Raw genomic sequence first — 26,142 nt, forward strand, 5'->3', positions numbered from 1 at the left:
TAACATATCATGAGAAGTAATTACTTTGAAAATATTACACACACCGATTAATTCTTAAAACAAAATAATTCTGGAGGTTAATCTAGTAGATATAGTGAAGATGATGAACAAGTCAGTGAGTGTGTGTTTGTGAGAGAGAAATAGGGACTTCCAGCCTGAAACTTACTGACTGGACAAAGAATATCCAGCAATATATTTAAGCATGCATATGTAACTCCATGGTGTAAAAGAAGTTCCCACTATCATTCTTATCTGATTAACCACTTTCCAAGATACCTACAAAAGGATGCTGCATTAACAGTATCTTAGAGCAGATACTTTACTTTCAAGTCTGATAGTACACATTGGATACACATACACACTGGATACACAGGACATCTGGTGGTGCTAGGAAAGTCAAATGTTATCCTTTTCAGGTCACGAGGTTTCAACTGAAATCACAACTAGCCCCACCAGATAATTTAAAACTATCAGATAAAAGGCTTAGATGATTACGACTTGATCATCTGTCAGACTGGTTACTGGTAAAGTATTCTCTTATTATTCAAAGCATCATTTCTCAAGATTTTCCTTGGGAGGGAATTATTTGTGTGCTTTAGTTTGGTTATTTTGTTTAACAAAGCAAAGACTGTATTTAGATCAATTTACAATGCATGAGTATTGGTTATGAGCTTAGTAAATCTGAGAACACTATAAATAATCTTATATATGCCAGTAGCACTAATGCTGAAGAACAATATATGTAGATGTCACTGAACACAATTTTTGATAAAAGATTTTGCTGAAAATTTTGATTGGACAAACTCTTGTGATTTATTCTGCTTTTTTGAAAGACTCCTTATTAGACGAATCCCCATTATACCATCTTTAGAATAGTGGGAAGTCCAGAAAGGCAAGAAATACTGTTAACAGAGAAAGTTCTTACAGCTACTGCATATTTTTGAGGCATCCATCGTGAAGAATGCCACTACCTAAAAAAAGGACCTAAAGATATACAGGTAATGCATGGTCTCCCTCTATTTCTCATATAAAAGTTTTTACCTGATGTTCAGCCATCTGGCTCTCTGGGCTTTTGGCTGGTTCCAGACTCTCATTTAGTTTTATCTCAGTGGTTTCCATTTTTGTGGATATAGACTGGAGTGTGTCCTGGTATTTTTGTTGACGCTCAAGAGCTTCATAGAGAGTACGCTGCTTTTCACTGATCTGAAAAGAAATGAAAGGTATAAATTCTGAGCTATGACACAGGATTTGCTCTTTCTTCTGCTTCATACATCCCTAAAGATGACTTTATAAGACTAAAACATAAAACCCGCAACAAGTTTTCAAAAGTATAAATTATAAAGCAAAACATGCTTATTAAAAATATTTATATTTTTAAACATTATCAATTGAATTCTAGGTTCTGTGACTGAAAAAAAATCACTTTACTAAGCAGGGAAAACCTAGACACATTCTCATGCCTTATTTTAGATTTTATGCACTCAAAGATGAGAATGTGAACAATTTGCTTGATACATTGCTCTTAATACCTCATAATAGCTACTGTGCCTCTGCAAAGAATTAAAATTTATATAATATCAAAACTTGGACCATTTTCATACATCACTGAATGATTATACTGCACTACTATGCAGAAATGTGAGAAGTTTATTCAGGATTTGGAGAAACTGGATCCTTTTTTTTTTTTCCAATTCATTCAGCATGAGTGGATTTCCCTGCTAGGTTATGGAATATAGTCTGACAGTAGCCAACACAGACCTGTTGGAGCAGGCCCAGAAGAGGGCCACAGAAATGATCAGAGGGAAGAAATGATCATGAGGAAAGGCTGGGAGTGTGGTTGTTCAGCCTGGAAAAAAGGTTCCAGGCAAAACTTACTGCAGCCTTTCAAAACTTAAAGGGGGCTTATAAGAAATATTGGAACAAAGTTTTTAGCAGGGCTTGTGATAGTACAAGGCACAGTGGTTTTAAGCTAAAGGAGGGCAGATTTAGACTAAACATGAGGAAGTTCTTTTATGATGAGGGTGGTGAGACACTGGAACAGGTTGCCCAGAGGGGTGGTAGATGACCTGTCCCTGGAAACTTTTAATGTCAGGCTGCATGGGACTCTGAGTTCAGATGAAGACTTACCACATTTTTCAGTGTTTCCCAAGAACGCTGCAAATCGTCCAATTTGGCACTAGCAGCTGATTCTAAGCCTGATTCGTAGAACTCCTGAGTGGCTGAAGTGCTGGGTTGAATTTTAGCAGCTTCCGTCTGCAACTGTTCAGCAGATAAGGCCTGGTAATAAGCAATGTCCTACAAGCACGAAGGACATTACTGCACTTTCAAAACAAAACATAGCGCCTAGAATATCCCCCCACATGCTGCCCATTGCATATGTCCATTCAAATAAAACCTACAAATCAAAAACCTCCAAGAAACCTCTGAGCAACACAATAAATAGCAGTACAATGATTATGGTTTGGAGCTTCAATATGATGAAGACTGTGGATATGTTTTTTTCATGTTCATATTAGCAAAAAGGCTCAGGAGGCAACTGTGGACAGACATGGAAATGCTGGGAGGAGAGTACTACAATTGGGAGCCTTGTTGTAGCATCATCACAACTATACATGGGGAAAATGCATCACAACAGTGGGTTACAGTATTGTAGGTGGCAAAAAATATCATCCTAAATAACACTAGCACAGAGAAGGCAACAGAAGAACCGAAAAGGAGTATGCTGAAGGACTAGCCAATGAGGTAAAAAAAGAGTATTAAGCACTAGCTTATAGTAAGCCTGGTACTCAAAACAAACTTATAAAAGATAGTGGGAAAATGGACCAAAAGCACTAAGGAAAATGGGCAAATGTTCAAATTACCATCAAAAATTCAAGGCAGAACTGTTTCTGATCAGAACTCCTATACTTAGTGTATGGGGATTTCTTCAACTATTGCATGTGACAATGAAAAAGAAATGTAAAATTAAGAAAACATGCACAGTGTCTGCATTTAAGTCAGGAAAGCAGACTTGATGACAAGGATTATTTAAAACTGAGCCCATGTATGAGAGTTACCACCACTTCTGTTTGGAAGGTGAAATATCATGCAACCTTCCCTCGTCTCGCTTCATAGCTCCACTTAGTGAACTATGCTCCAGATCATGCGATGCAGCAGTTGTTGTCCAATTTCCTCAATCGTTTTGAAATTGTAAATGCCACTGGTGAAAACTCTAAGACACAGCTTCACTGCCAGAGAAATCAGTAAGAGATTTTCCACCAATTTCTGTTGGGTTGGACCAAACCTCCTTTAAGGCAGGTCTCAGAGTTATCACAATATTTGCATAAAAAGTTGCTCAAAATCTACTGAGAAGCGTACATGGAAAATCCTCCTCCAAAGACTGCAAATTTCTCAAATTTCTTCTTTCCTGACCCTGTATGATGGGGAGGAAAATTCAGCATGTTGAGCCATGTGACCCAGAGAAAACTAAGCGCCTTTTGCTTGGCAGCTTGCAGAGCTGTGTCCACCAAAGAGACCACAGACCATTTACCATACTGCAAATGTAAGCATATAACTGTGTATAAATACCTGAAGGAAGGATGCAAAGAAGACAAAGCCACACTCTTTTCAATGGTGCCCAGTGACAGGACCAGAAACAATGGGCACAAACTGAAACACAGGATGTTCCCTCTGAACATCAGGGAACACTTTTTTACTGTGAGGGTGACTGAGCACTGGCACAGGTTTTCCAAGGAGGTTGTGGACTCTCCCTCCTTGGAGATACCCAAAAGACATCTGGATATAGTCCCAGAAATCCTGCTGTAAGTGGCCCCGCTTGAGGAAGGGGGTTGGACAAGTTTATCTCCAGAGGTCCCTTCCAACCTCAACCATTCTGTGATTCTGCGTAGGTACATAAAAGTTAGGTACTGAACAAGTCTACTTCTGAGGTACCAGAACTGAGAGGATAATGATGACCCTAATTTGGAGCCGAGTCTTTAGTTCCCAATATTATTTGAATATGTTATCTAATACCACATGCGAACATATCCAAGTTCTGGAAAACCACAGAAACCAGGTGGAGTCAACTTTGGCTCTCCTTCTAACAAAACCTAAGAAGCAGAGAATGCGCCCCCATGCCAGAAAACACCCCATCATCCAGCAGCTGCACAGACACGGTTCTTTATTCCTTCCTCCAAGAATGGTGATACTTAGCAGGTTATCTGCTTCCTGAATGGACATTTTAACAATGAAAGTGCTGCTCAAAGATCACCACCAATATTTTTAATGGGAAGCAGCAACCAACAGTGTATTTTACAGACTGCTCAATCACACATCTTTACGCTTGAAAAAGTCAGAAGACCCAAGAATGGACAGCACATCAAGCTGTCCAAAAATGTCAGATGAGATACTTCTTCACAGGCAGTAACTGGGAAACTTGAAAAAAAAAAAAAAATGAAGGTGTTTATGATGTCCAGGAGCCAACAGGGAATAGGTAACAGCTTAGCACAGCATTCAGTATTGCAATTTCAGAATTTTTTACTCTGACCACAAGTGATCTTTCCAAGTCATGGTGAAAAATTGCACCAGTGAAGACTTCTCATTTTGCCTTCTCGGCAGCTACTCTCTGGCTCTTAGCTAGTCCTCTCTCAAGGCCAAGAGAGAAGCCATGCTTCTGAGGCTGCTTAATCATGGTTTCCAGAAAAACTGGCTTGCTTTTACAGAGAGGAAAAAGCAACGTCTTTCCCCATCTTTTCAACTACTTTCTGGAGTGCACAACATGGCAATTTGTTTTCAGTAGAGCTTTCAAATAATGGTAGTGTGAATCCAGATGTTCTCACAAGTAACAGATTTTGTTGCCCCCTATAAAGGCCCTAAAATCTCATGCTTGCTTTTATGAAAATTAGCCAATTAACAGTTCTCAAACTCTGCTGTTGTTACAATGTAGGGGCAAAGGGTGTGTTTAGATTTCAAAAGTTATTTAACAAGGGCTGTTGCACCCTGGATGAGTTTACGTAAGGGAAGGAGAAAGAATTATTAAGTAGGCTGTGCACAAAGAGAGAGAAAGACACTTAATAGCGACCCGGTGCTGAAGACTTGAAGACAGGATCAGCTATGGCCTCTAAGACTTTTTGCCAACAATTCAGCTTTTTCAACTCAATTGCTCTGCATTGTGTATCTAGAAAAAAGTTTTCAAAACATTTTTATAGTCACCCCAAGCTTGATTTTAGAGAAGTTTCAATAAAAGTGCAAGATCTGTCACTTTCTTGTACTTATGGTCATTTTAATCTATTCCAATACATAGAACCAGTATTTCCATTAATATGCAGTTGCCACTTGTTTCATATTTTAATTACTTGTTAGTAATGTAAAAATAGTGCATAGATGTCTGCATTCAGACTGGCTACACCATTAAGAGATGGAGGAAACCCTAATGAAAGACCATACAGAGATTATTAGACATTATTTTAAAAACAGTTTTAACATCCAGCCTTGCCCTTCCCAACCCCCATTTCATAAGGGCTTTTTTTTTTTTCCCCAAAGACTATATTACTGCAATTTTACAATTATACTGTTACAATTACATTTTTTACATAAACAATTTTACTTTCTAGAGCTCCTGTTCACATGTTTTGCTGGTACTTTGTAGGTGATCTTCCTGTGAGAAATTATTTCTCTTAACACTGGCTACTTTTTAAAACAAAACATTTCCAAATTAGTTTTATTGAGTCTTACTGAATACAAGAAATTTTTAATTTACATTTAAGCTCCTAATTCACTAATCTCTGGATTTTTAATTTTTTTTTAAACCAACCTCCTTTCCTGAAGTCTCTCTTGGTATTCATCATGATCAGCACTGCCAGCTTCATAGCGTCTTTAGTTTAAATTTCATGTGAGTGTGAACCTGAGCATTTTGTAAGTAAACCACTGCATTTTGGAACCTTCTTCCGCTTATTGTTTAGTACATATAGTTCGTTTCAACATTAACCACACTGAAGAAACCTTCATCTTTACATTTTTTAGATACTATAACACCAGCAGTTTTATGTCTTCCAAAGATCTGCTAAACCAAAGATATCATCTTATTTTTCAATTTTGCCCTCGTAATTCACAGATTCTAAAACTTGCATTTTGGTGTCAGCTCATGGTGCAACAGCACCTTCACTGGCTTTTGCTTAGTATTTGAGTTACTGGAGCTGTTAGCCTGGTTTTACATTTTCAGAGAAATGTAATGAACTGATATTGGATTTGTTTATCAAGAAGCAAGTTTCTCTTGGTCCTTTAATTGTTTCACTGATTAACTTCGTTGTAAGATTTTTGTGTTGAAATACATAGCTGCCTTTCTACGGTAAGTAAACTTTACAGGGAAATTTCTGATTATCTGAAATGGCAGAACACTAGAAAAACGCTTCTCACTCATTATATAACTTTTTCTATTAAGCTGTTGTAGATTTAGTATTTTTTTTCTTATGTCAGTTCATGAAAATGAATAATTTATTTAGCAACTTCTATAGCGCCAATATGCATCTTTGAAGTTAGTGGAAGGAATCGGTGGCCATCTTGCTCAAGCTTCTCTAATTCTACTCAGCAATGCAACACAACACACTCTACTCTTTAAGCGTGCAGTGGTTGTTTATGGAAGCAGTCACAAATGCAAAACCAAACAAACAACCACAGAATGCACAACATGACGAATTCACTGAGGTGGCGACTGCTCCTAGGACTAATTTCTAAACTTCTAAAACTTCACATTTTATGTGTGCCTTCATGTGTGATGCTCAACATACTGGTTCATTGCTCGCATTTTAATCAATGCTGATGTACACTTGTTCCTATTAGAAGTGACAGAGCCCCCGGTTTTGATTTAAAATTTGATTTCAGTGATTTCACTGATCTGCCTCATTAGCACTTAAAAGAGACTGTTTCAGAAACTATGGAATGAACAATACATTAAAAAAATACATGAAAGTTAATACTTGGAATGGTATTAAGTGGAAGATATCAGACAGTGACTTCAATGCTGCAGTGCCAATGGTACAGTAAGCTAGACATATAAGGACATAATGCAATGTTTTACTATGGGCAGTACAAAATTGCACTTTTTCTCAGGATGCAAGATTCCATTGAGTACTACTGAGAAAATTAATATTAGCTTATAAATAGAAAATAGTAGTGACATGGAAGAGCTTCGTAATTGTCACTTAGATTTTATTTTTAAAAACACTGAATAGCTGCGACACCAGATTTATACATTTTAAAACTCAGAAATCAATATTTGCATAAACTTTGAACTAGAACCTGGGGGTTCACTTAGGTTAGAGCTTAAGTCTCAGGTCCTTGGAGCTATATGCAAATATTATTTCAGCACATTAAATAAACCACCTGTGAACTGGAACCATGCATGTCTGAGATGAAAGCTGAATGAATGCCAAGAGGGAGGTACCTGGTTAACAGAAGCATCTGTATTAGCCACAGGTGAGGGAGAGCGACAGGCAGGTGGAGAAGAAATCTCACTGTTGGTTCCCTCCTCCCCAGACTCCTCAGTGACAGGGGAGAGCAGCGTGTGACAGCGACCAGCAGTCATCTGCCACAGGAAAAGCAACCCCAGAGTACAGGAAGAAAATCGGTTACCTCAGCTTAGGTTTGACTTAGATTGAGATCAAAATAAGAAAAACAACACGCGACCAGAATTACCATGACATTATTTAGTCCTACTTCATACTCTCATATTTACCAGTTTAAAAACCTGGTTGAATTAACAGTGTCTTTTACCTGTCATACTTCAGTATGAACATGCTCTCCTGTACCCTAATGAATTTAAAATAAAACATATAGCAAGCAACTCAGTAATAACGAATTAGAGTTTGCCTAAATGTCTTCTAAACAATCAGTACTGCATGTGGAAATACTATGGAGAGCTACAGAATAACGCAGTATTTGGCTCAGTACCCAGGCCTGGTTAGAACACAGAACAAACTTAAAATATAAAATATACACAATCCAGTAACAACATATTCTTCTTGCTTCCTCAATACTGTTATACAGTGATAAATCCTGAAGCTGCAGTCTATTTTCACTCAGGCAAAAATCCCAATAGCATCAGCAGTATGTTTGTAATAAGACCCAGTTAGAAACAAACAAAAGCAGAGTAATTCACACATGAGGCCTATGTCAGTACTTAGGCAGCTTTCATTTCCAACACACTCATCTGAGAATATAGCAGCATGCTGTCAATTATCACATCAACATTTTCATACAAAACCTATACACTGCAACATGTTATGGCATAATAATTATTCTGTTTTTATGTTATTCCTGAATCCAGTAGTTTCTTAGCATTTGCTCTTGCATGCTGACAGCTATGAAAAGCACTATATTTGCATCTTATTACAGACAACTCCTGCTACTATTTGTCTGTTAAGTAACTTCATCCTTTATCAATAAGTCTTGAAAACCCATAAAAAGCAAAATGCGGAAAGGGGAAGCCGTACCTTGTTTGGTTTGCTACACTACAGCTGTTTCAAAAGCAAAATGTAGATGCAAGCTGCCGCAACTTGCTACACAGGAGTGTTGCAATGATGCAAAAGCAAGCAGCTCAGATAAGCAGCAGTGAGACAAATGCATTCCTTACCATAACCACCGAGGGATGAGCGGGGTGTCCTGGGAGCAGGTCTGAATCCAGCTCCTCCATGCCCTCTGAAAGCCCCTCCACTTCTGTCACCGTCAGTAGCATGGTGGCATGTTTTGCTTTCATTGTCAGCATCTTGCACTTCGAATTCAAAGCAGCAATTTGCTCCTGGTATCCTTTGATCTTCTGTGCCAGCTCCTGAGGAAACATTTTTTTTTCCCTAATGCAGAGGCGGCCAGGGGAGGCCACAGGACCAGCAGCATTTCAGCTTCCGCGGCGAAGGCGAGCTCTCCTTCCCAGCCCAGCCAATAACATCAGTGTTCTGCCTCCCAGAAACCCCGCAGAAGCTGCTGCAAAGGCTGACTGACTGACAAGCAGGATGTTGATAGTGGAGGGAACAAGTCGGGCTGCGTCTGGCTGCACAGCTAAACCGCAGAGCCCAGAGCTTTGGAGCGAAACCGGAAAAACAAAAATGCTGTGAAAGGCTCTGTGTGGATGGTAATCGCGGAAGGGAGGGAGGGACAGCTCACGCCTGCATCCAGCCCGAACCTGACATGAAGTCTATAAGCTTCAGACTGCAGCAAAGGGGAATGTCTCTCCCTCTTCCTGTCTTGTTTTATTTCCTCTGTTCTATTTCCATTTATCTGAGGAAGATGAAGCTTCTCTGCATAACGCATGCCATGGAAATGAGGTCATATGGTAACCACAACTGTAAAAAATGCCTCATTCAGCTCCCACCAGAAAGAATGAATTGTTCAAACAATAACTCCTCACAGGATCTAACAAGATCAAATGTGATATGAACAATCGGTCACATAAGAAGATTAAATGCCAGTGTTTGGATAAGCTGTATTTTAATCTTGTTTTGGTTTTGTGTAAGTCTTCAGAGTTAAAAGCTGAGCTGCACACAGACCTTTCTTTAAAAAGAGCTGAGGAATCTGTCCTAAAGAAGAGTATGTTTTAAAATACTGGTTTTTATGGCTATGAGATCATCTGCAAGGCCAGACATCGAAATAGCTTCAAGTTCAGTCAGAGATGAAAGATAGAAATGGATAATCGTAGAAACTGACTTGCCTTCTCTCCTGCCCTGTAATGCTGCCTAGTTCAGTGTCCAGCTTCAAAGCATTCAATTAATATATTGAAAGCAAAAAATGGTGGAATATTTTCATATTTCTGTCAAAGTTATTTTTCCTGTCTCCCTAGAGGCTCAATAACACAACAGGATTTTGATATATAAAGTGAAAAACAACATTTGTATAAGTTTGCCTGCTAAATCAGTGATTATTTATTCAAATACATATTTCTGCTTTATTTTTATCTCTGCTTTGATTTTGTCAGCAAACACAAGTTTTCAAGGAAAAATAGCATCTGAAGTTGCAAGATCTAGTGGGAATAATAATAAATGCAATATCTTTTAAAAAGTAAGAAAGATTATTGATTCTGGCTGGTAAAATAAAAAGAATTTTTGTTGTTGTTGTTGTTGTTGTTGTTGTTGTTATGTAACATTTTCAGGAAACCATTTCCTCAAAATCAGAGTGCAGAACAGTCATAGTGATAAATACAGAGTTAGAAATGGAAGCATCACAAAGACTGAGGATGACACTTTACTGCCTGGGGTTCAATGGTACCTGGTCATCGCCTGTCACGTCAGCAACAAAAGGAGCTCTCTTGGAGCTCCAAAGTTTTCCTTGAAGACGAAGCAAATTCTTGAGCATAAAACAACAAACTAGGGCAGTCAAAAACCAAACTGCAATCAAATCAAGCCATACCTTTAACATGTAGCAACTGGAACAGTTATCTGCTCTGTTTTCAAGTACCAGTCATTCACTAATGTGCAATGAATGACATCTCTGAGGCCTAGTGGGAAATCATCATAATTCAATATATGCTATGGTTTTCCACAGGCATTTTACAGACAAAATATTAGCCAAAAATATGCATATCTGAGTATGCAAGTATGAAACCTGACTACTCTGGTTGATCCCAGCATGTGCAATAGAGTAAAGCTGCCGTCTTCCTGCAAATGTTTAGGAGGTCTCCTAGCTACCAAAATTGTTCAAATGCAGATGACATTTCAAGCTGCCCCATTTTTAATTCCTTCCTCCCTGCAGCATCTGTTCTTCCTCTAACCCTGTATTGCTGAAGTCATTCTCCTGCATTTGCTGTTCCAGAATATTTGAATAGAGAGTAGTAGCATTTTTAATTCACTATTAAATGATAGAAGTGTTTGTTTAAGCAAACTGCTCTGCATTTTTACTAGGTAACTTTTGTAACAGCTGGAGAGAAAATGAACAACGGGTTATAGTAATATCACATAATAGCACACAGAGCTTTTAACTCAAAGTTGAAGAAATGGTGCCATCTGGTGCCAAAAGTGACACACAGAGCTCAGTGGTGCATTTTCTATCCCAAGAAGTAACTGTCCCTTAATCATACAATGTAATTTCCTTTGCCAGGCGATTAGGACACATTTGACTGACTAAACAAACAAATACACCACACCATACCAATACCATGAGATTCTATCTGCTCACCTGCCCTTGATCAAGTCTGAAAAAAGCTAATAAGCTAATAGATGATGGCTGCCTATGAGCAGTTTTTGGGGTCAATGAACTGCCATTGAGCCCATGTTGTCATGTTTTTGGCTCCTACCTCATGACGTGAAATCTGGACCTGGAGTTCTTGGATGTTGCTGGTGGCTATTGGCTTGTCTTGGATCTCACGATGGGCACTCTCTATCATTTGCTGTAAATGTTTCATTTCTTGCTCGTATTGCTCATACTGAACCACTGCCTCCTTGAGAGGGAAGAAAAAAAAGAATTGTGTAAGTTGTGTATAGGAAAAAAAATATTTACATAGTTCAAGCATGACTTATCTCCCTTCAGAAGTGGAACAATCCTACATCTATCTGGGAGTCCCATCCAAATAAGCAAAACAGAAATAGAGTTGGGAGGAAGTCCATTCAGAAATATTGTGAACTATAATGAATTCAATGGTTTTCTTTATTCGACTGTTTCTAAAAACCAGCTCACATGATTATTTGATGTATCTAATATGAGGGGCTAGAATTTCTGATTCTAACAAGTATCTGCACCAAACATAATCACCAAAATAAAGCATTGCTTAGTCTCACAGATTTACTATAAAGCATTTTCCTCTGCTTTTTCACTTCACACCTCCATTTATGAAATGGAAAGGCTCTATGAAAAATACCTAAATTTTACAGAAAATAGAACTAGGAGAGGATTATGAATATTAATTTAGAACATTACAGTATCACTTCTTTCAGTGTGGTATCACTTCTTTGTATCATAGATTCACCAGCAGTTTGTCTAACGTGTTTTTAAAGCTTTTCATTGTGACATTGTACCCTTCCTTGTACTTAAGTATCACTAAGTATCCTTAATGACCGAAAGTGTCGTCTTTAATCTAACCTGAATCCCTCTACTAGTAACCTATCTCACCATGTATTTTTCTATGACTAAAAAGCAGGAAAGAAAAGCTTATGCTCTTTTTCGGAAATACTGTTTACATGTTTTAAGTATGAATTCAAACAATCAAACAAAACTTAGTTTTCTTGTATCTAGCAAAACTTGAAAATGCAACTGTAATACTTGCTGAACGGTTTGAAAATCAGAAAGCAAATCATAGTGTGGTTTGGGTTGGAAGGGACCTTTAAAGGTCATCTAGTCCAACCCCCTCTGCAATGGGCAGAGATATCTTCATATATATACATTTTTAATAAATAAGGAAAAAAAAACCCACATTATTTTTATCCTAGAAAGCTGTTTAACCAACTCAGTAGTTGATATGCGATTACTATAAGCAGCTGATGTTATAATGATATATTAATTTCATTAACTAATTTTATATATTATAAAATTAACCTGCATACACTTGTATGTTAGCTATTTGTTTAGTTAATCCTAGCAGCATTACGAAAAAACAGAGCAAGATCAAGGAGAGAACCGAGATGAGATTCTGATGGGTAAATCAACCAATAACATCATCATGAATGTTAAAATCCTGAAAAATATGGAGTCAGAAATGACTAAAACATAGAGGGGAACTTCCTGATGGTACTACACAGAAAAGAGAAGTTCACAGAGATATGAAATACAATTTGCATGGCACTGTTTGATTTACTGGGAGTAATTCAGGGTCTGGCATCACACTTGCCTGCATGATGTTGCACTGCTGGATGGCGGCGTGCTGCAGGCGGCTGGCCTCCTCCTGCAGCCGCAGGGCACTGTGGCACAGGGGCAGCCCTGTCACCACCTCCTCGGGGATCCTCAGGGCGCTCTGACAGGCTTGTACTGCCTGAACCTTTGGCTTCAGGGACTCCATTTCAGACAAAAGATGCTAAAAACAAAGCCAGTGCCACAGTAAGGCAGATTTGCAGAACCCCCAGAGCATTCGATCCAGCAAAAAAGAAATATAATGATGAGTTCAACCACTAAAACAAACAACAGATTTGATTATCTGTTTTCTAAATTGAATATAACGAGAACACCCTTTGTCTGGACTTGCTCATTCTGAAATGAGCCTTCTTCTAAATATTAGTTAAGCCCATATAATATGAATAAAACTAATTCATTAAACGCATAGTAGTACCTATTTTTAAGTACAAAAATATTTGAAAAAAAAAAATCTTAACCCTCCCACCCTGAAATCAAAGCAGCATAGATATCATTTATGCATACACATAAGTTAATGCTAAAATTAGTGTGGAACTCCATGCTGAGACACAGAAGCATATTTTCAAAACAGCAAATGAATCCTACTGTGTTCACAACATTCCTTTGAAAATACAGACCATGGCTGAAAATGTTGCTTAAAAGATAAAAGGCAATCAAACAGAAAAAAGCACAGCTACATAGAAATCTTTTCCTTTGACTGGATGCCTTTGTTAATAGACTCTATTGCATTCACCATGTCCATTCAAGCTGTCTGTTCATATGCATGAGATGGGTCTAAGTGCAATGACTGGAGAATAGATTTTATCAGCATTTACCTTTCGCCTGTATATTTTTCTGCAGATTTTAATCTTAAAGTGGATCCATTGACATTTAGTTTTAACTGGTCAACTAGGACAGTTAAAACTCTATACTAGCCTGCACCAAGAAATATTTCTCAAGCAACTCAGGAAGCTATAGCTTTGGTTATTTTTCTTGTCATGAGACTGAAACCAAAAATAACAAATTGACAAATCTCTGTAGCAGCCCAAGTGCAACATAGAAAGCAGCAATACCTTATGGAGGTAATTCAACTAAACATAGAAAAAAGTAACAGGGCTGAATTTTCTCTTAGCTTTCAAATTGACTATTGGGGGAATTAACAACACACTATCTCATTTCATCTCTATCTATAAAAAGGCGATAACAATCTAGACTTCCTTTTGAAGTACTTTAAGAAACTATTGATGAAAAACCCTGCATAATAATTCAGCTTTATTATTATTATGGAATTAACTTGGATTGGATCCACATTTCTTAGTATTGCATCAACCGAAGAACAGGCAGCATTATGCTTCAACAATTCTCTTTGAGGGAATGATTTTTCCCATTCCCTCCCTTATTTCCTTGGCAGTAATTTGGGGCTAGAGTCTGAAACAATGACCCACCTAAGAACCATCACAATCAATCTCACCAACTTGCATTATTCCCTATGTAAATTCTCACTACTGAAGTGCTAACTTTGATGTTCTGGCCTTTACCTGTCTGTGAGAAAGTTGCTCTTTCAAGCTCAAATGCCCGAGCTCTGGAGAGGTTAGTGTGGCTTGGGCTTGTTCCAGAGCAGCCTGCAGGGCTCTCAGTTCAACTTCAAATCTCTTCATGTCCTGCAACAGAACAGATTTGATTCAGGGAGGATAAAATATAAAATCACTATAAATATATCTATCTTGGTTTTGTAGCTACATCCCTTATATACAGTTTAAAACTAATTCACAGTTGTATCACGGAATTTTAAATGTTTAAGATATTGGATAAATGTATCAGTCATATGAAAGTCTATAAAAAGAGGTCCCAATGCCAGAGTTGTTATTTTAAGTACTTCCTCAATCTCAAATACAGCATGTACTTTATAAAGCTAATATCATAAAGTTTGAGGCCTAGAAAGGAACTCAAGATTTGCTCTTAACTTCCTGTAATAAGACAGGACATAGCTGTCTTATCTTTACAGACCGTTTATAAAGACCACTAGCAGGGGATTCCCACTTATCTCTACAGACAACATATTCCACTGTTTCAGTACTCTTTTTGTAGAAAGTTTTTTCTGATGGTCTGACATGAAGTTAGCTTTGGTTGTCATTTAAAACGTTCACTTACTATCCCAATGAAAAAAGACATGAAGAACAAATTATTTTTCTTCTAATTGAATACATTATATGTTAGAATATTCTTTTTCATGAATATTTTCTACAAATTTATACACATATAGCAATCATCGCTGTCCTCTGTTCTTTCTCCAGTCAGTCCACATCTTTCCTCAAATGCAAAACTGGACACAGCTGAATCCTTGCTAGTGACTGATACAGAGAACACAAGGACTATTTCACATACCTTATAGTTATATACTTTATTTTCTGCATGGTGTTTGGATTTTTTTTACAACAATGTGACATTGTTCACTCATTTTTCTATGATCCACATTATTAAATGTAAGGTCTTTCAATAGGATGCCCCAAGCCCATAGTTCCTCGTTCCGATACACATACATGTGGTTCTTTCTGTTTAAGTGTAACAATTTGCCCCTGTCCTTGTTGAATATCAGCCTAATTTTTTTTTCAGGTAATCCCTGTACATTAGGTGTTATCTAAGCATCCCAAAAGCCATGATCTCTAAACCATCATTCAACTCATTAATGAAAAGATTGAATAGTACCAGATCCAAGAGAGAACCCTGCAAAACACCAGGTAAGTTTTCTAGCCAGCTTTACACCTACCTATCATATTTTCAACTAGATAAGCTTATTAATGTTGTTAATCACAATATTATGTGAAAGATTAAAGTCCAAATATATGACATATTGTACATTTATTTACAAGGCCTATAAGTTTCACATTACATTGGACACTTTTGATTTGATTTTTTTCACAAATCTCTGTCATCTTCTACTCATCTCCCTGTTTCCTTATAAGAATTTACAAAGAGTTTATGCAACAGTTCCAATATTTCTCTGAGAGCTGAAGCTAGTAAGTTTTACTTCTATTATTCTTACTTGTACATAAATCTTTGGTTTGTTTCATGAAAGATAAAATTAAAAAAAAAAACAAAAAAAAAGCCTTCAGCTCATAAACTGTGGTTTATTGATTTGTGCTTTTGTAATGAAGTCTTTTTCCAAACCAACATCTAACTTCTGACAACACAATCATGTCCTCTATAGACCACAGATAATCTAATATTCTCCTAAACATGATGCAGACACCACCCTAGCTCTCAGCTAGCATTAGAAAAATTGCTTTCATATACCTTGGCAGCATCTTGGAGACTGGGTAGCCGCACTTTGATCACTTGCTGTAACTCCTCTGTCCGCCGCCCCAGTTCCACCACTTGTTGTGACATTTCTTCAGTACAGTAGACACTTGCCAGATACTCAGTCCTCTCACTCATGGCCTCAAGATCACCATGAATCTCTCCAGATTCATCAAGCATAGCCTAGATGGAGGTAAGAACAAACTGAATGCCAGAGCTGAGCTTCAAATTAAACACATCTTTAAGTATATTCCTATTCTGCAAACTCGTCAATTTCTACACATCTGTAACTATATTATGAAGTTCTATTGATTTCCTATAAGGCTTAGGCAAAATGCTTAATTCTGAGTGTATGCTGAAGTGCTTCAGTTTATGGAGGCTGGGAAACAAAACAGTAAGTCATGAAGCCTCAGCTGCTGTACTCACCAACACATTTATTTTAGTGTTTTGCTACACACAAGTCTGTAAAAATATAATATACACAATCTATGGACAGGATTTGTTCTGGAAGCCTGATTACATAATAGGGAGCAGCAGAAAGCACTTGGGTGCAGCTTCATTAATGCTGCCTAAACAATGGCTACCAAAGCGTTTGGTGCGATGGCACTGGTTAAGCCTGCATCCTCCTCAACTTCCGAAGCAGTGAAAAAGCCACAGGAAAAACAAACGAGAAATGCTATTTCCCAGCTGTCTTCAGGAAAAAAATTCCTGGAGGTTTATATTCAGAATAAGGAAATGTGACATACTACTTAGCCCCAATGTAAATGAATGCAGCTGACAATTAACTAATGTACATATAATAAATATACTTAATGTAGTCTTATCTTGGTACTAGTGAGACATGATCATCTTATGGTTTGATTTGTTGTGCATGATCATATAACACTGGGCAAGCTTAAACCTTATCAAACTGCTCCACTGATCCCACACTTACATACTCCACACACAGAACAAATTGGACTGTCACAGGCACAGCAAAACACTCTGACGTGAGATGTTGACGAAGCAAATGGAAGAAACGAATCTATTGGGTATCAATCTGAGAACATTTGGTACGAAACTCATGAGATGAACACAAAGGCTAGTCCAATTTAGTGTAAAGGAGAGAGGAGAAAAAAACAAAACAAAACAACCCACAAACCTGAAAATAATGTGTTTGGTTAACTAAAATTTTACAGGAATATCAGTTGCAATGAGGTACTCAATGTGACAGAATCACAATGTATAGATGCACTATTCAATCAAAAGTTACTTTGAAGTCAATATACTTGAGTAAACTTGGAGATCAACTTTGAATCATATAGTTTTATTCAACAATATATCTTCATTTTTGTCTCCAAAACAATTGTGCAGAACAAATAAATACTATTTAAGAGTTGGAACCGTCAAGGAAACCAAGCATTTGAAAACTTCTTTCTCCTGAAGGAAGGGAGGCAAAAAAGCTGTACGAAGTAAAACTTCACTGCTTAGAAAAATAACTTCATTTATACACTGCCCTTTAAATTTCATAGCTCATATAATCACCTGGTAGGCTTTAAGCTGATCACAAAGCTGAGAGGAAGAATTCCATGTTATACTACCGTGCACTAGGATATTTGCCTTCTCAATCCATTTCAATATGAACTCCAACATCTCATTGTATTCTTCCAAGTGCGAAGCAGCCTGGATTTAAAACAAAAATCCATTTAAGATGTAATTTTGTACAGTTATTAGAGAATGATAAATTAATTTTATTTCATTTATTGTTTTTAACTTGGTGATCATTTTAACAACGTTTCCCTACTGTTGAATATACTTTAATTACCTCTGTATTTATGGAGTTAAAATTGGTCTGTTTCCAGTAACAAGCATATCTAATTCAGGGCAAAAAAAGGCATTATAAGAATGTAGGTCACACTGGGAGGGTGCAGTGATGCTCAAATGTATCCCTAGGGGGTACAGTTAATGCACATTTTTCAGCCTCACATGTAAGTTCTAAAATACCTTCTTCCTAAATTCATGGCTCACTGCAAGCCTTCTTTCTGTCATTCCTTATTTTATTTTGGCTCTTTCCATGTCAGCCACTAAGTCACCTTTTTTAAAACGTGCTTTGTACACTCAGTCTGCCATATTTCCAAAAAGTGAAATGTTGCAGTTATTTCAAAATACAGGAGAAAAGCTCTGGTTTCTGATTTACCCAATTTCTATTCAGCAAAGTACTCTTAGTTCCAATTCTCTTCTCACTTAGCAGGAATAATTTCATTGATTTTCACGCATTTGTTCTGTATGAAGAATGGATCAAATCGCAGGTGACTGATCTGTATTTGCAAGCAGTTTGCCTTAGCTATCATTTGTTATGACAGGAGGTGGATTTCTTGGTGCTGAACAAAAATATGTTAAGTGTTACATCTCTTCAACAAGTGCCTTTGACTGAACTCTTACTTTGATGTAATAGTAATTTTCTATCTCTTTTTAAAAATTTTTTTTTTTCAGAGGAAATTGAGAAGAATATCATGAAACAGTTATCTTTTTCAAGTCTTACAAGAAGCTTCTTCAGATGTGCAGAAAAGAGAACTCTCAGTTTATCGGGTCATTGATGGTGGAAGCATTGAAAATCCATTTCTTTGTTTTTAGCTAGACTTTTTCATGGGCTAATAAAAACTGCCAAAAAATAAATAAGAATTTCAGGGACTTCAAACTGCAGGGGAAGCATCTGTATGAATGCTGAAATGTTGCACAAACATTATGCATTATCAAGGCCATTGTATCTAGGCTTTTCTGTTGAATCTACAAATTACATTCACCCTCTATAGATTGTGACTAGAGCAAATTTTTTTTTCTTTTTATTTTAATGCTGCAAATATAGATAATACTTGTAAGACAGAGGCCCTGAAAAGTCCAATGAGAAAGTACTTCCTGGCATGCTACTGTTTGTGGGAAGGTCTATAATCTTTTCAGGGCAGCAGAGGAACCAACCATCTGATGATTCATGGAAGAGAATGTTAGAACAGCATCACAGAATTATTCCACCCTCCTGATCTGACCCATCTGTTTCTCTCTTCGATGTGTGATGCAAGCCCTGACTAATAGCAGGCAGATGTGCTAAGGAATGCCCCTTCTTGCAGAACTACAGGAAAATAAATGAGAACTTCGTATGCTCCTTCTGCTTCTGAAAGGGAACAGCAGAAAGGATTTGAGATCACACCTGGTTGAGCTTGGCTGCCCTGCACTCAGCCTGCCGTATAGTCTGTTGCTGCAGCACAGTGAGTTTCCCGATCCTGTTAGCCAGCTGCTTAGCAAGTGGCACGTTCTGCTCTGCGAAGTCCTGAACTGACGCATCTAATTCCAACAGCTTTATATTGCAGCTGTCCAACTCTTCACCAAGGATCTAGACAGAAAAACAAGAAAATCAGTGATCTGGGAAGTGTTAGCTTCTTAGCTGATTATTTCTAGTCCAACCTGCAACTTTTATACCCTGTCCAAAGTCTCCATAGCTTGTGCCATTTTTATTCTGGCTGGAAGCCAACAATGCTTGACAAACCAGGAAGGTAGAACAGCAGAATGTTTGATCATCTCTTAAAAGTGTATCACCACTCTTTCTTCTCTGACCTCTCAGCTGAAATGGATAACTGTTTTCCCTACCACAGCAAAAGACTGAGACACTTCAGAGTGACATTAACTGTTTAGGCCACCTTCCTGTGTTTGTTTTTAAAAGGACTACTCAGCACACGTTGCTATGACAAGGATTTTGATTTATTGGAAAGGGATTTCATTTTGTTGCTGTCTTAAAATATATTCTTAAAAACTCAGGAATATGTAATTACTCATTAATGCATTATAAATCTTTCATTTTCATTTCAAACTTGCATTTTCATAGTTTGATCTTGATGCAGAAGTATGAATCATGTTTGACTGTTTCAGTAGAACCAGTTTTTTTTTTTTTTATCATAGTTACAAAGTTTCTGAGAAGTTTAAAAACGGAACCTAAAAAGTTTTACATGTTTCTCATAGATTGAAAACATACTTACAAGCTACAGTTTCTACAGGAAGGAGTATTGGGGTTTTTTTTGTATTTGTTTTTTATACCTAAGATGTTAATTATTTGGTTTTGTAATATCAATAAGTCTCATCAAACACTCTAGCCCCTTTCCAATTATTTGTAGAAATTTAAATAGCAATCATCAGACAAAAATTGATTCAGAACACGGCTCTAGCTACAGGTGATTAGAGAAGTTACTTCAAACTCTTCAGGTTAAGGCTGTCCTGGCAGACACACCTTAAGAGTATAAGTTATGAGCAACCATGATGATAAACAAATACTATTCCACTAACAGTAGCATGACTTAGTGACATAACTGTCTATGTGTAGACATAAAGATAGATGTTGAACTACTCATCTGAATAAACACACACACATATTTCAGGCAGGCATAAATAAATGTGTCTACTATAGAAATGATACAGAATTTATATGCTACTTAAAAGCAAGGGAAGGATCAATTTGATCTGGGTCACATGGATTTAAAACAGATTTTTTTTTTTTTCACAATCAGTTTCAATGTTAATACAAAATATTTACTACCATAATCAAAGCCAACCCAATCTCAGAAGTATCACTCGAGTGCTGATATAAATGCATGTGAGGGAACTTTACTAAATTTCAGTCCAGTTTCACCCGTGCAACATGGGAAAGCACATTTCAGTGTCTTTCTGCTTAATTAGTGGAATCAAGGAGATGCACCAATTTTGAAGGGATATATTTCAGTGACATCTGCAAAGCAAATGGTATTTTGGAGCATATTGAGAGCTGCTCATGAAAATAAACAGGTAATTTTTGACATACCAGACATCTTTTCCTATTTGGTATGCTTTGCTTAATCTCAGACATTAACTTGGTCAAGTTTATCTTGGATGAGTTAAAAAACCAAACCATCATTACCTCATTATCGTACCAAATTATATGAGCTGGACTACTAAAATTCTATATACCACAAGTAAAGGTGGGCTGTAAAGAGTGGTCTTTTCAGTACAGCCTGGTACAAGGAACAGTTTGGAAGACTCTTAGGCTTGCTGTCATAGTCATTATTTAGAGGGAACTGCATAACTTTGTCCTTCTGACTTTCTTGTACTCTCAGCTACTTCCTCCAAGTTCTGTTACTTGCTCAAGCCCCTGTATGGGCTACTTTGCAAAGAATGTAATTAAAAAATCTCATCTCTCCATTCTTTATTTGAACTACATTAAAAATGTCTCATGCAAGTCTTCAGAAATACAACTTTGATATTAAGTGAACATCTCAAGTCAGAATAATTTATGGTGTAACCAAATAAAGGAAGCCTTGTCTTACCTTTTGTTCAAGTTTAGCTTGTGCTATATCATTTGTTTTCCTTTTCAGTTTGGAAAGAATGGCATTTAGTTCATTTGCTATCCCCTGGATTTTCTGACCAAACTCTTGATTCAATGTTTTGATCTGCTGAGCTTCTTTTTCTTTGGTTTGAATCTGTCAACAATAAAAATTAAATTCAGTAACCAGAAATTTCTCCACCTGAAAGGAAGCTAACTTTCATTTAACTTACTTCAGTATAAAGGAAGAGGGTAATCAAGCCAGTCTATGTTGTCATAGTTCAACCACACTTGGATACTGTATTTCACTATATTATGAAGATTAAAGAATTGCTATAGATCTGTAACACATTTATCTACTATGCTTTACCTGATCTTGTACAGTTACAAGGGCCAGCCCAACTTCTGCTAAATGAAGAGAGAGTTCAGAAGGCAAAACAGTGTAAAGCCCCAGGTACTTATTCTGTTGTTGTTCAGCCATTTTTTCAACAGCCTGGCGATGAGTAGTTACTTCACCAAGGAGAGACTAATGACAGAAAAACAGCTTTGTCAAGAACAATAGGAAAAACACGTCTATGTAATCTTAGGAAATGCAGACTTTACAGGCAGCTTGCAACAAAGCTAAGTGGTTTCAAATTTTTGTTTAATCAGTTCATTAAAAAGAACTGTATCTTGGGTTTCACTGGATTCTCATTTTTGACTGTGTCCAGTTCTCTGTTCCCATGTGACCAGATGTATATACAAAATGTCAAGTTTTCAGCACCTCCAGTTAAATAAGTTTATTTTGTTGCGTCACTCTCTCCCAAACTACTGAGAGAGAAAAGAAATGCTATATTCTGTCCACTCACATTCTATAGTTCCCCCACATCTTAAATGAGAAGAGAAAATTAATAAACAATATGCATACATGCAAATACTTAAATATATTTAAATATCTTTAAAATAGAGTATTACAGCCCATCAGCTACTTCATGCTTTATGAATTTGTTGGGTGGCTTACTCAAAAACTAATGAATACTGTCTAATTGGAATTCTTGGTGGTTCTGACCTTATTAACACTTTGATTGTAATAACAGATTACAATGAAGATAAATCTTGTAATTTAGAAACGGACAAATTTTATATACCTGCAACTCCTGAAGTTGAGTATCCACTTCTACATCAGGGCTTAGCAAATATTCTTTTGTTTCCTGGATCCAAGACTTCACACTATTAATCTCTGCTTCAACCTCCTCACGCTCCTTCAGTTCCTGTTTAACCATCTTCACACCTTTTTTCACTTTCTGTTGCATACTTCAGAAACAAAGAAATGATAACTATTTATGAAGAATTATGCAATGTCTAAAAACATTGCTTTGTCAAAAAATCTTGAATAATAAAGATAAGAATAGCATCACATCCAGAGATATAAAAACTGGGGCAGTGTTGCAAAATTTCAGCACACTTAAATTTCTCATGTTCATTCTTCATTCCCTGTAATTAGCAGTTTTATGTGTTTTGACATCTATTCACAATTCCTTTGAAGAAATGCAAATATTTACAATACAGACACCTACATCTGAGTTCATCATCACAGACTGTCCTGATTGTCAGCGGAGGAAGGAGGCAATTCTAGGGCATGATTTAGGGTGATTCATCATCATTCTAAAAGAAACTTCTAAAATAGGTCAGAAAAACTGCATCTTAGGCTTGTCTATTTCTCTTCACTAATTAGAGAGGGAGAATTAACCAGTTCAGATGCAGATATCTACAATTTGAAATAATGTGAGATAAATTCCATGCATATTGATGGAAATTGTGTTTGTAAAATACATAGGATAAGGCATGGATCAAGATCAGTTTGAACTTTAATGTAGTTTATACAGCTCTTGCATAAGTTAGTGTTATTATGCAAAGCAGAAAGCACATATTCTAAAATGCAATACTCCTGCAGATGGAAATAAAAATAATGGTAAAAATCTATTTAAAAAAATAAAGATACTTTAAATTAAACTGATGCTTATTTTAAATATAGTAACTAGTATTTATTTTAAGCACGGTGATTGTTAATGGTAACAAAAATGACATATGAACTTTTTTTAATGAATTAATTTCAAGGTATCATTTTCCTAGTGAATCTTTTAAAACACTGCCTTACTTGTAGCATCGATCTTGCATTGCTTTGATTTCTTGTATGACTGGTAGTTCCTCATGAGACAGAGGTTTTATTTCCACATCCTGGAGCATGCTGACAGCCTGCTGTTTGAGCAGGCCCAAAGACGATAGCTGGTGCTCCACCTCCAAAAGGAAAGTGCCATGGTAATCCAGGAGTTCCAGCAGCTCTGTTTTGGATGCCTTTTCTACAGAGCTTTCTGGTAAGCGACCTTGTAGCTGATCTATTGCTATGGTGGCTTTCTGAATCTATGGAAAGAGATGCAGTCTTGTCAATAATGAAATTAAAAAGAAGCTAGTACAACCAATACCAAAATGTGCTAAACTCAGTGCTCTACATGTAGATGCTGTAAAACAGTTGTGGTACAGGGCTTGTGCCAGAGTCTCCATAGCATATATAAATCTATGTCCTAATGCTGCTAGATCTAGCTAGCTAGCCCTAGCCCTTCACACTGTACTTGCCAAGGGCTTTTTTGTTAAGTGATGAGTGGTTCCTCATATATTTTAGCATTTATTAACTTTATTGTCATAGGAACTAGAGCTCTCTATCCTGGGGGAGACCCCTTTTTTGCACAAGTCATATGTTTAACAAAAAGATTATTCCTGTTTCCAGAGAACATGGAATCTGAGCATACAAAAATGGACAACAGGTAAAAGTCAAGCAGGATATAAGAAAACAAAACTAAATACATGAGCAGTGATGGACAATAATATCACTGTTTAGAAAGAGCAACTTCATACTTTCCAGGGAAAAAAATAAAAGAGGGAAAAAAATATAAAAGAGATGGACTTAATCTAGAACAGACCACTTCGGGAAGGGAAATGTAGAGGAGAATATTCTGAAGAACCACCATAAACCAAAACAACTCTGTATTTACTATACATATGTGCATACAGAAGAACAGTAAGTCTCGGAGACACTGTGGTTCTAAACCTATGTTTTCCAGGTCTGCTTTATTACAAGACCTAGGAAAAATCACTGTGATTGCTGCTATCAGCTTTCTTTACCTTAAGATGACTAAGAAGGCAGTATAATGAGTGAAAGCTATGTACGGTTAAAAAAAGGGGGAGTTACCAAGACCAGAATTTACCTTATCATTAAAGCCTTTCCATTCCTGCACCGCATCTTCCAAAATTTTCTCTTGTTCTTGGGCTACATTCTGGAGTCGTGTCCAGCGCTGCCAAACTGTTGTCATGGATCTACTTATAGTTGCCTTACTGGCATCATTGCTAATTTTTTCCAGCTGTAATGCCTTTTCTTCTAGGGTTGTGATCTTCTCATGGAAAGAATTCACCACGGACACAAGAGTCTGAAAAAGCAAACAATAAGCACTGTTTTCCTTTTTTACAGCACAACTCGTAACTATTCAATACACAAGCACATAAGCCAGTTCCATCCACTGCAAAAAGGAGGTACACTGTGCAGAGTGAGGTGGATAGGTCTCACTTTATTTTTCATACACAATGTATTAGCTACAGATGCTTGAAGGACCTGGTCCAAAATGCAACTCTCTTGAAGCAGCAGAAATCTGATGTAATCAGGTTTTCTTTTCCTTGCTAACTCCTTAAAAATGAGAGAAATAAGAGTTCAGAATCCTTCTCATAGCAAAGGCTAACTTCTATTACAGTCTAAAAATGAAAGAAGCAACTCAGTTGCTTCAGCATACATGTATGCCATGTTTATCACTAATGCCATTTTAGATGTCCAAGGATACCAAGATGTTCTCATGAAGCTGGCAGACATGACATTACTGTTAGGGAAGATTCCTTCCTTCGCAGAGTCACAACTAAAGACCAGGAAGAATACTGGAAGTGTCAATAATTGCATTTATTAAGGCAACTTATTAGCACCCTAATTTTTTTTAAGTTACATTTCTTTCTTTTAGACTAAAAACCAGTTAACAGTAAACCACAATCTTTCCTGTCCAAGTAAAACTAGTCCATATGATACAAAGTAGATGGATATTTCTATTCATCTGAATTTCTTGTAAGGTACACAATGTTGTGACTTGTGCACCCAAGGCTTTTAGGTTCCTTCCAGTTCTCTGCAGTTGTAAGCAAATAGACAGATATTAAGCTGAAAAGTAATTAAAAATATTTGTCCCAGTCACCCCACATAGGTAATGTGTGTTGTGCACAACACAAACCACCTCTTGGTGTGCTATGACATCATTGAGTGCTACAGGAAAAGATGTAAAACCTCAAATTCAGATTGCCACAGGTAGGTACCTACATAGCATACATTTATTTTCACTGAAGGAAAATGATTTCATATAATTTTCAGTACCTTACCTTATGTGTTAGCAATTTCTCTTCTGCTTCATGAGAAGAAGCAGCTTTAGCTACTGAGAATTCAGATAATTTTTTCTCAGCCTCATTCATCACTTCAATAACTTTCTGTCTTGCTGTCTGGTACTCCTGCCACTCAGAAGCACACCTTAAACAAATACAGTTCCAGAAAGAACAATTTAACGCAATATCAACACATTTGAAAATCAGGAATACCATTGCACCTAGTTTTGAATGTAACTACTTAGTTTTGCTGTTATGTAGTATTTTCCAAGAAAAGGAAATATTATTGGGAAAGAGCA

The 26,142-nt window shown here is 37.0% G+C and overlaps 1 protein-coding gene across 2 annotated transcripts in view; it reads right to left on the minus strand.

The window, feature by feature from the left end:
* SYNE1 (spectrin repeat containing nuclear envelope protein 1) overlaps positions 1–26,142 on the minus strand; it is a 304,124-nt gene that overhangs the window by 91,065 nt on the left and 186,917 nt on the right. Inside the window, exons 78-93 of one of the 2 annotated variants that reach the window (XM_082048748.1) lie at positions 25,844–25,988; positions 24,643–24,861; positions 23,538–23,800; positions 22,528–22,693; positions 21,771–21,926; positions 21,405–21,557; positions 19,265–19,447; positions 17,605–17,742; positions 16,078–16,263; positions 14,322–14,444; positions 12,785–12,967; positions 11,258–11,401; positions 8,609–8,803; positions 7,421–7,561; positions 2,128–2,295; positions 1,042–1,203 (exon numbers count right to left, since the gene is read on the minus strand). In XM_082048748.1, the coding sequence (XP_081904874.1) occupies positions 1,042–1,203; positions 2,128–2,295; positions 7,421–7,561; positions 8,609–8,803; positions 11,258–11,401; positions 12,785–12,967; positions 14,322–14,444; positions 16,078–16,263; positions 17,605–17,742; positions 19,265–19,447; positions 21,405–21,557; positions 21,771–21,926; positions 22,528–22,693; positions 23,538–23,800; positions 24,643–24,861; positions 25,844–25,988 (2,725 nt within the window). Of the gene's footprint in view, positions 1–1,041; positions 1,204–2,127; positions 2,296–5,791; positions 5,845–7,420; positions 7,562–8,608; positions 8,804–11,257; positions 11,402–12,784; positions 12,968–14,321; positions 14,445–16,077; positions 16,264–17,604; positions 17,743–19,264; positions 19,448–21,404; positions 21,558–21,770; positions 21,927–22,527; positions 22,694–23,537; positions 23,801–24,642; positions 24,862–25,843; positions 25,989–26,142 lie in introns of those variants that run through there. The other variant, XM_082048747.1, reaches the window with a different exon arrangement.

The sequence above is a fragment of the Streptopelia decaocto genome (assembly GCF_964273445.1).
Source record: "Streptopelia decaocto genome assembly, chromosome: 3".
NCBI classification, from domain to species: Eukaryota; Metazoa; Chordata; class Aves; order Columbiformes; family Columbidae; genus Streptopelia; species Streptopelia decaocto.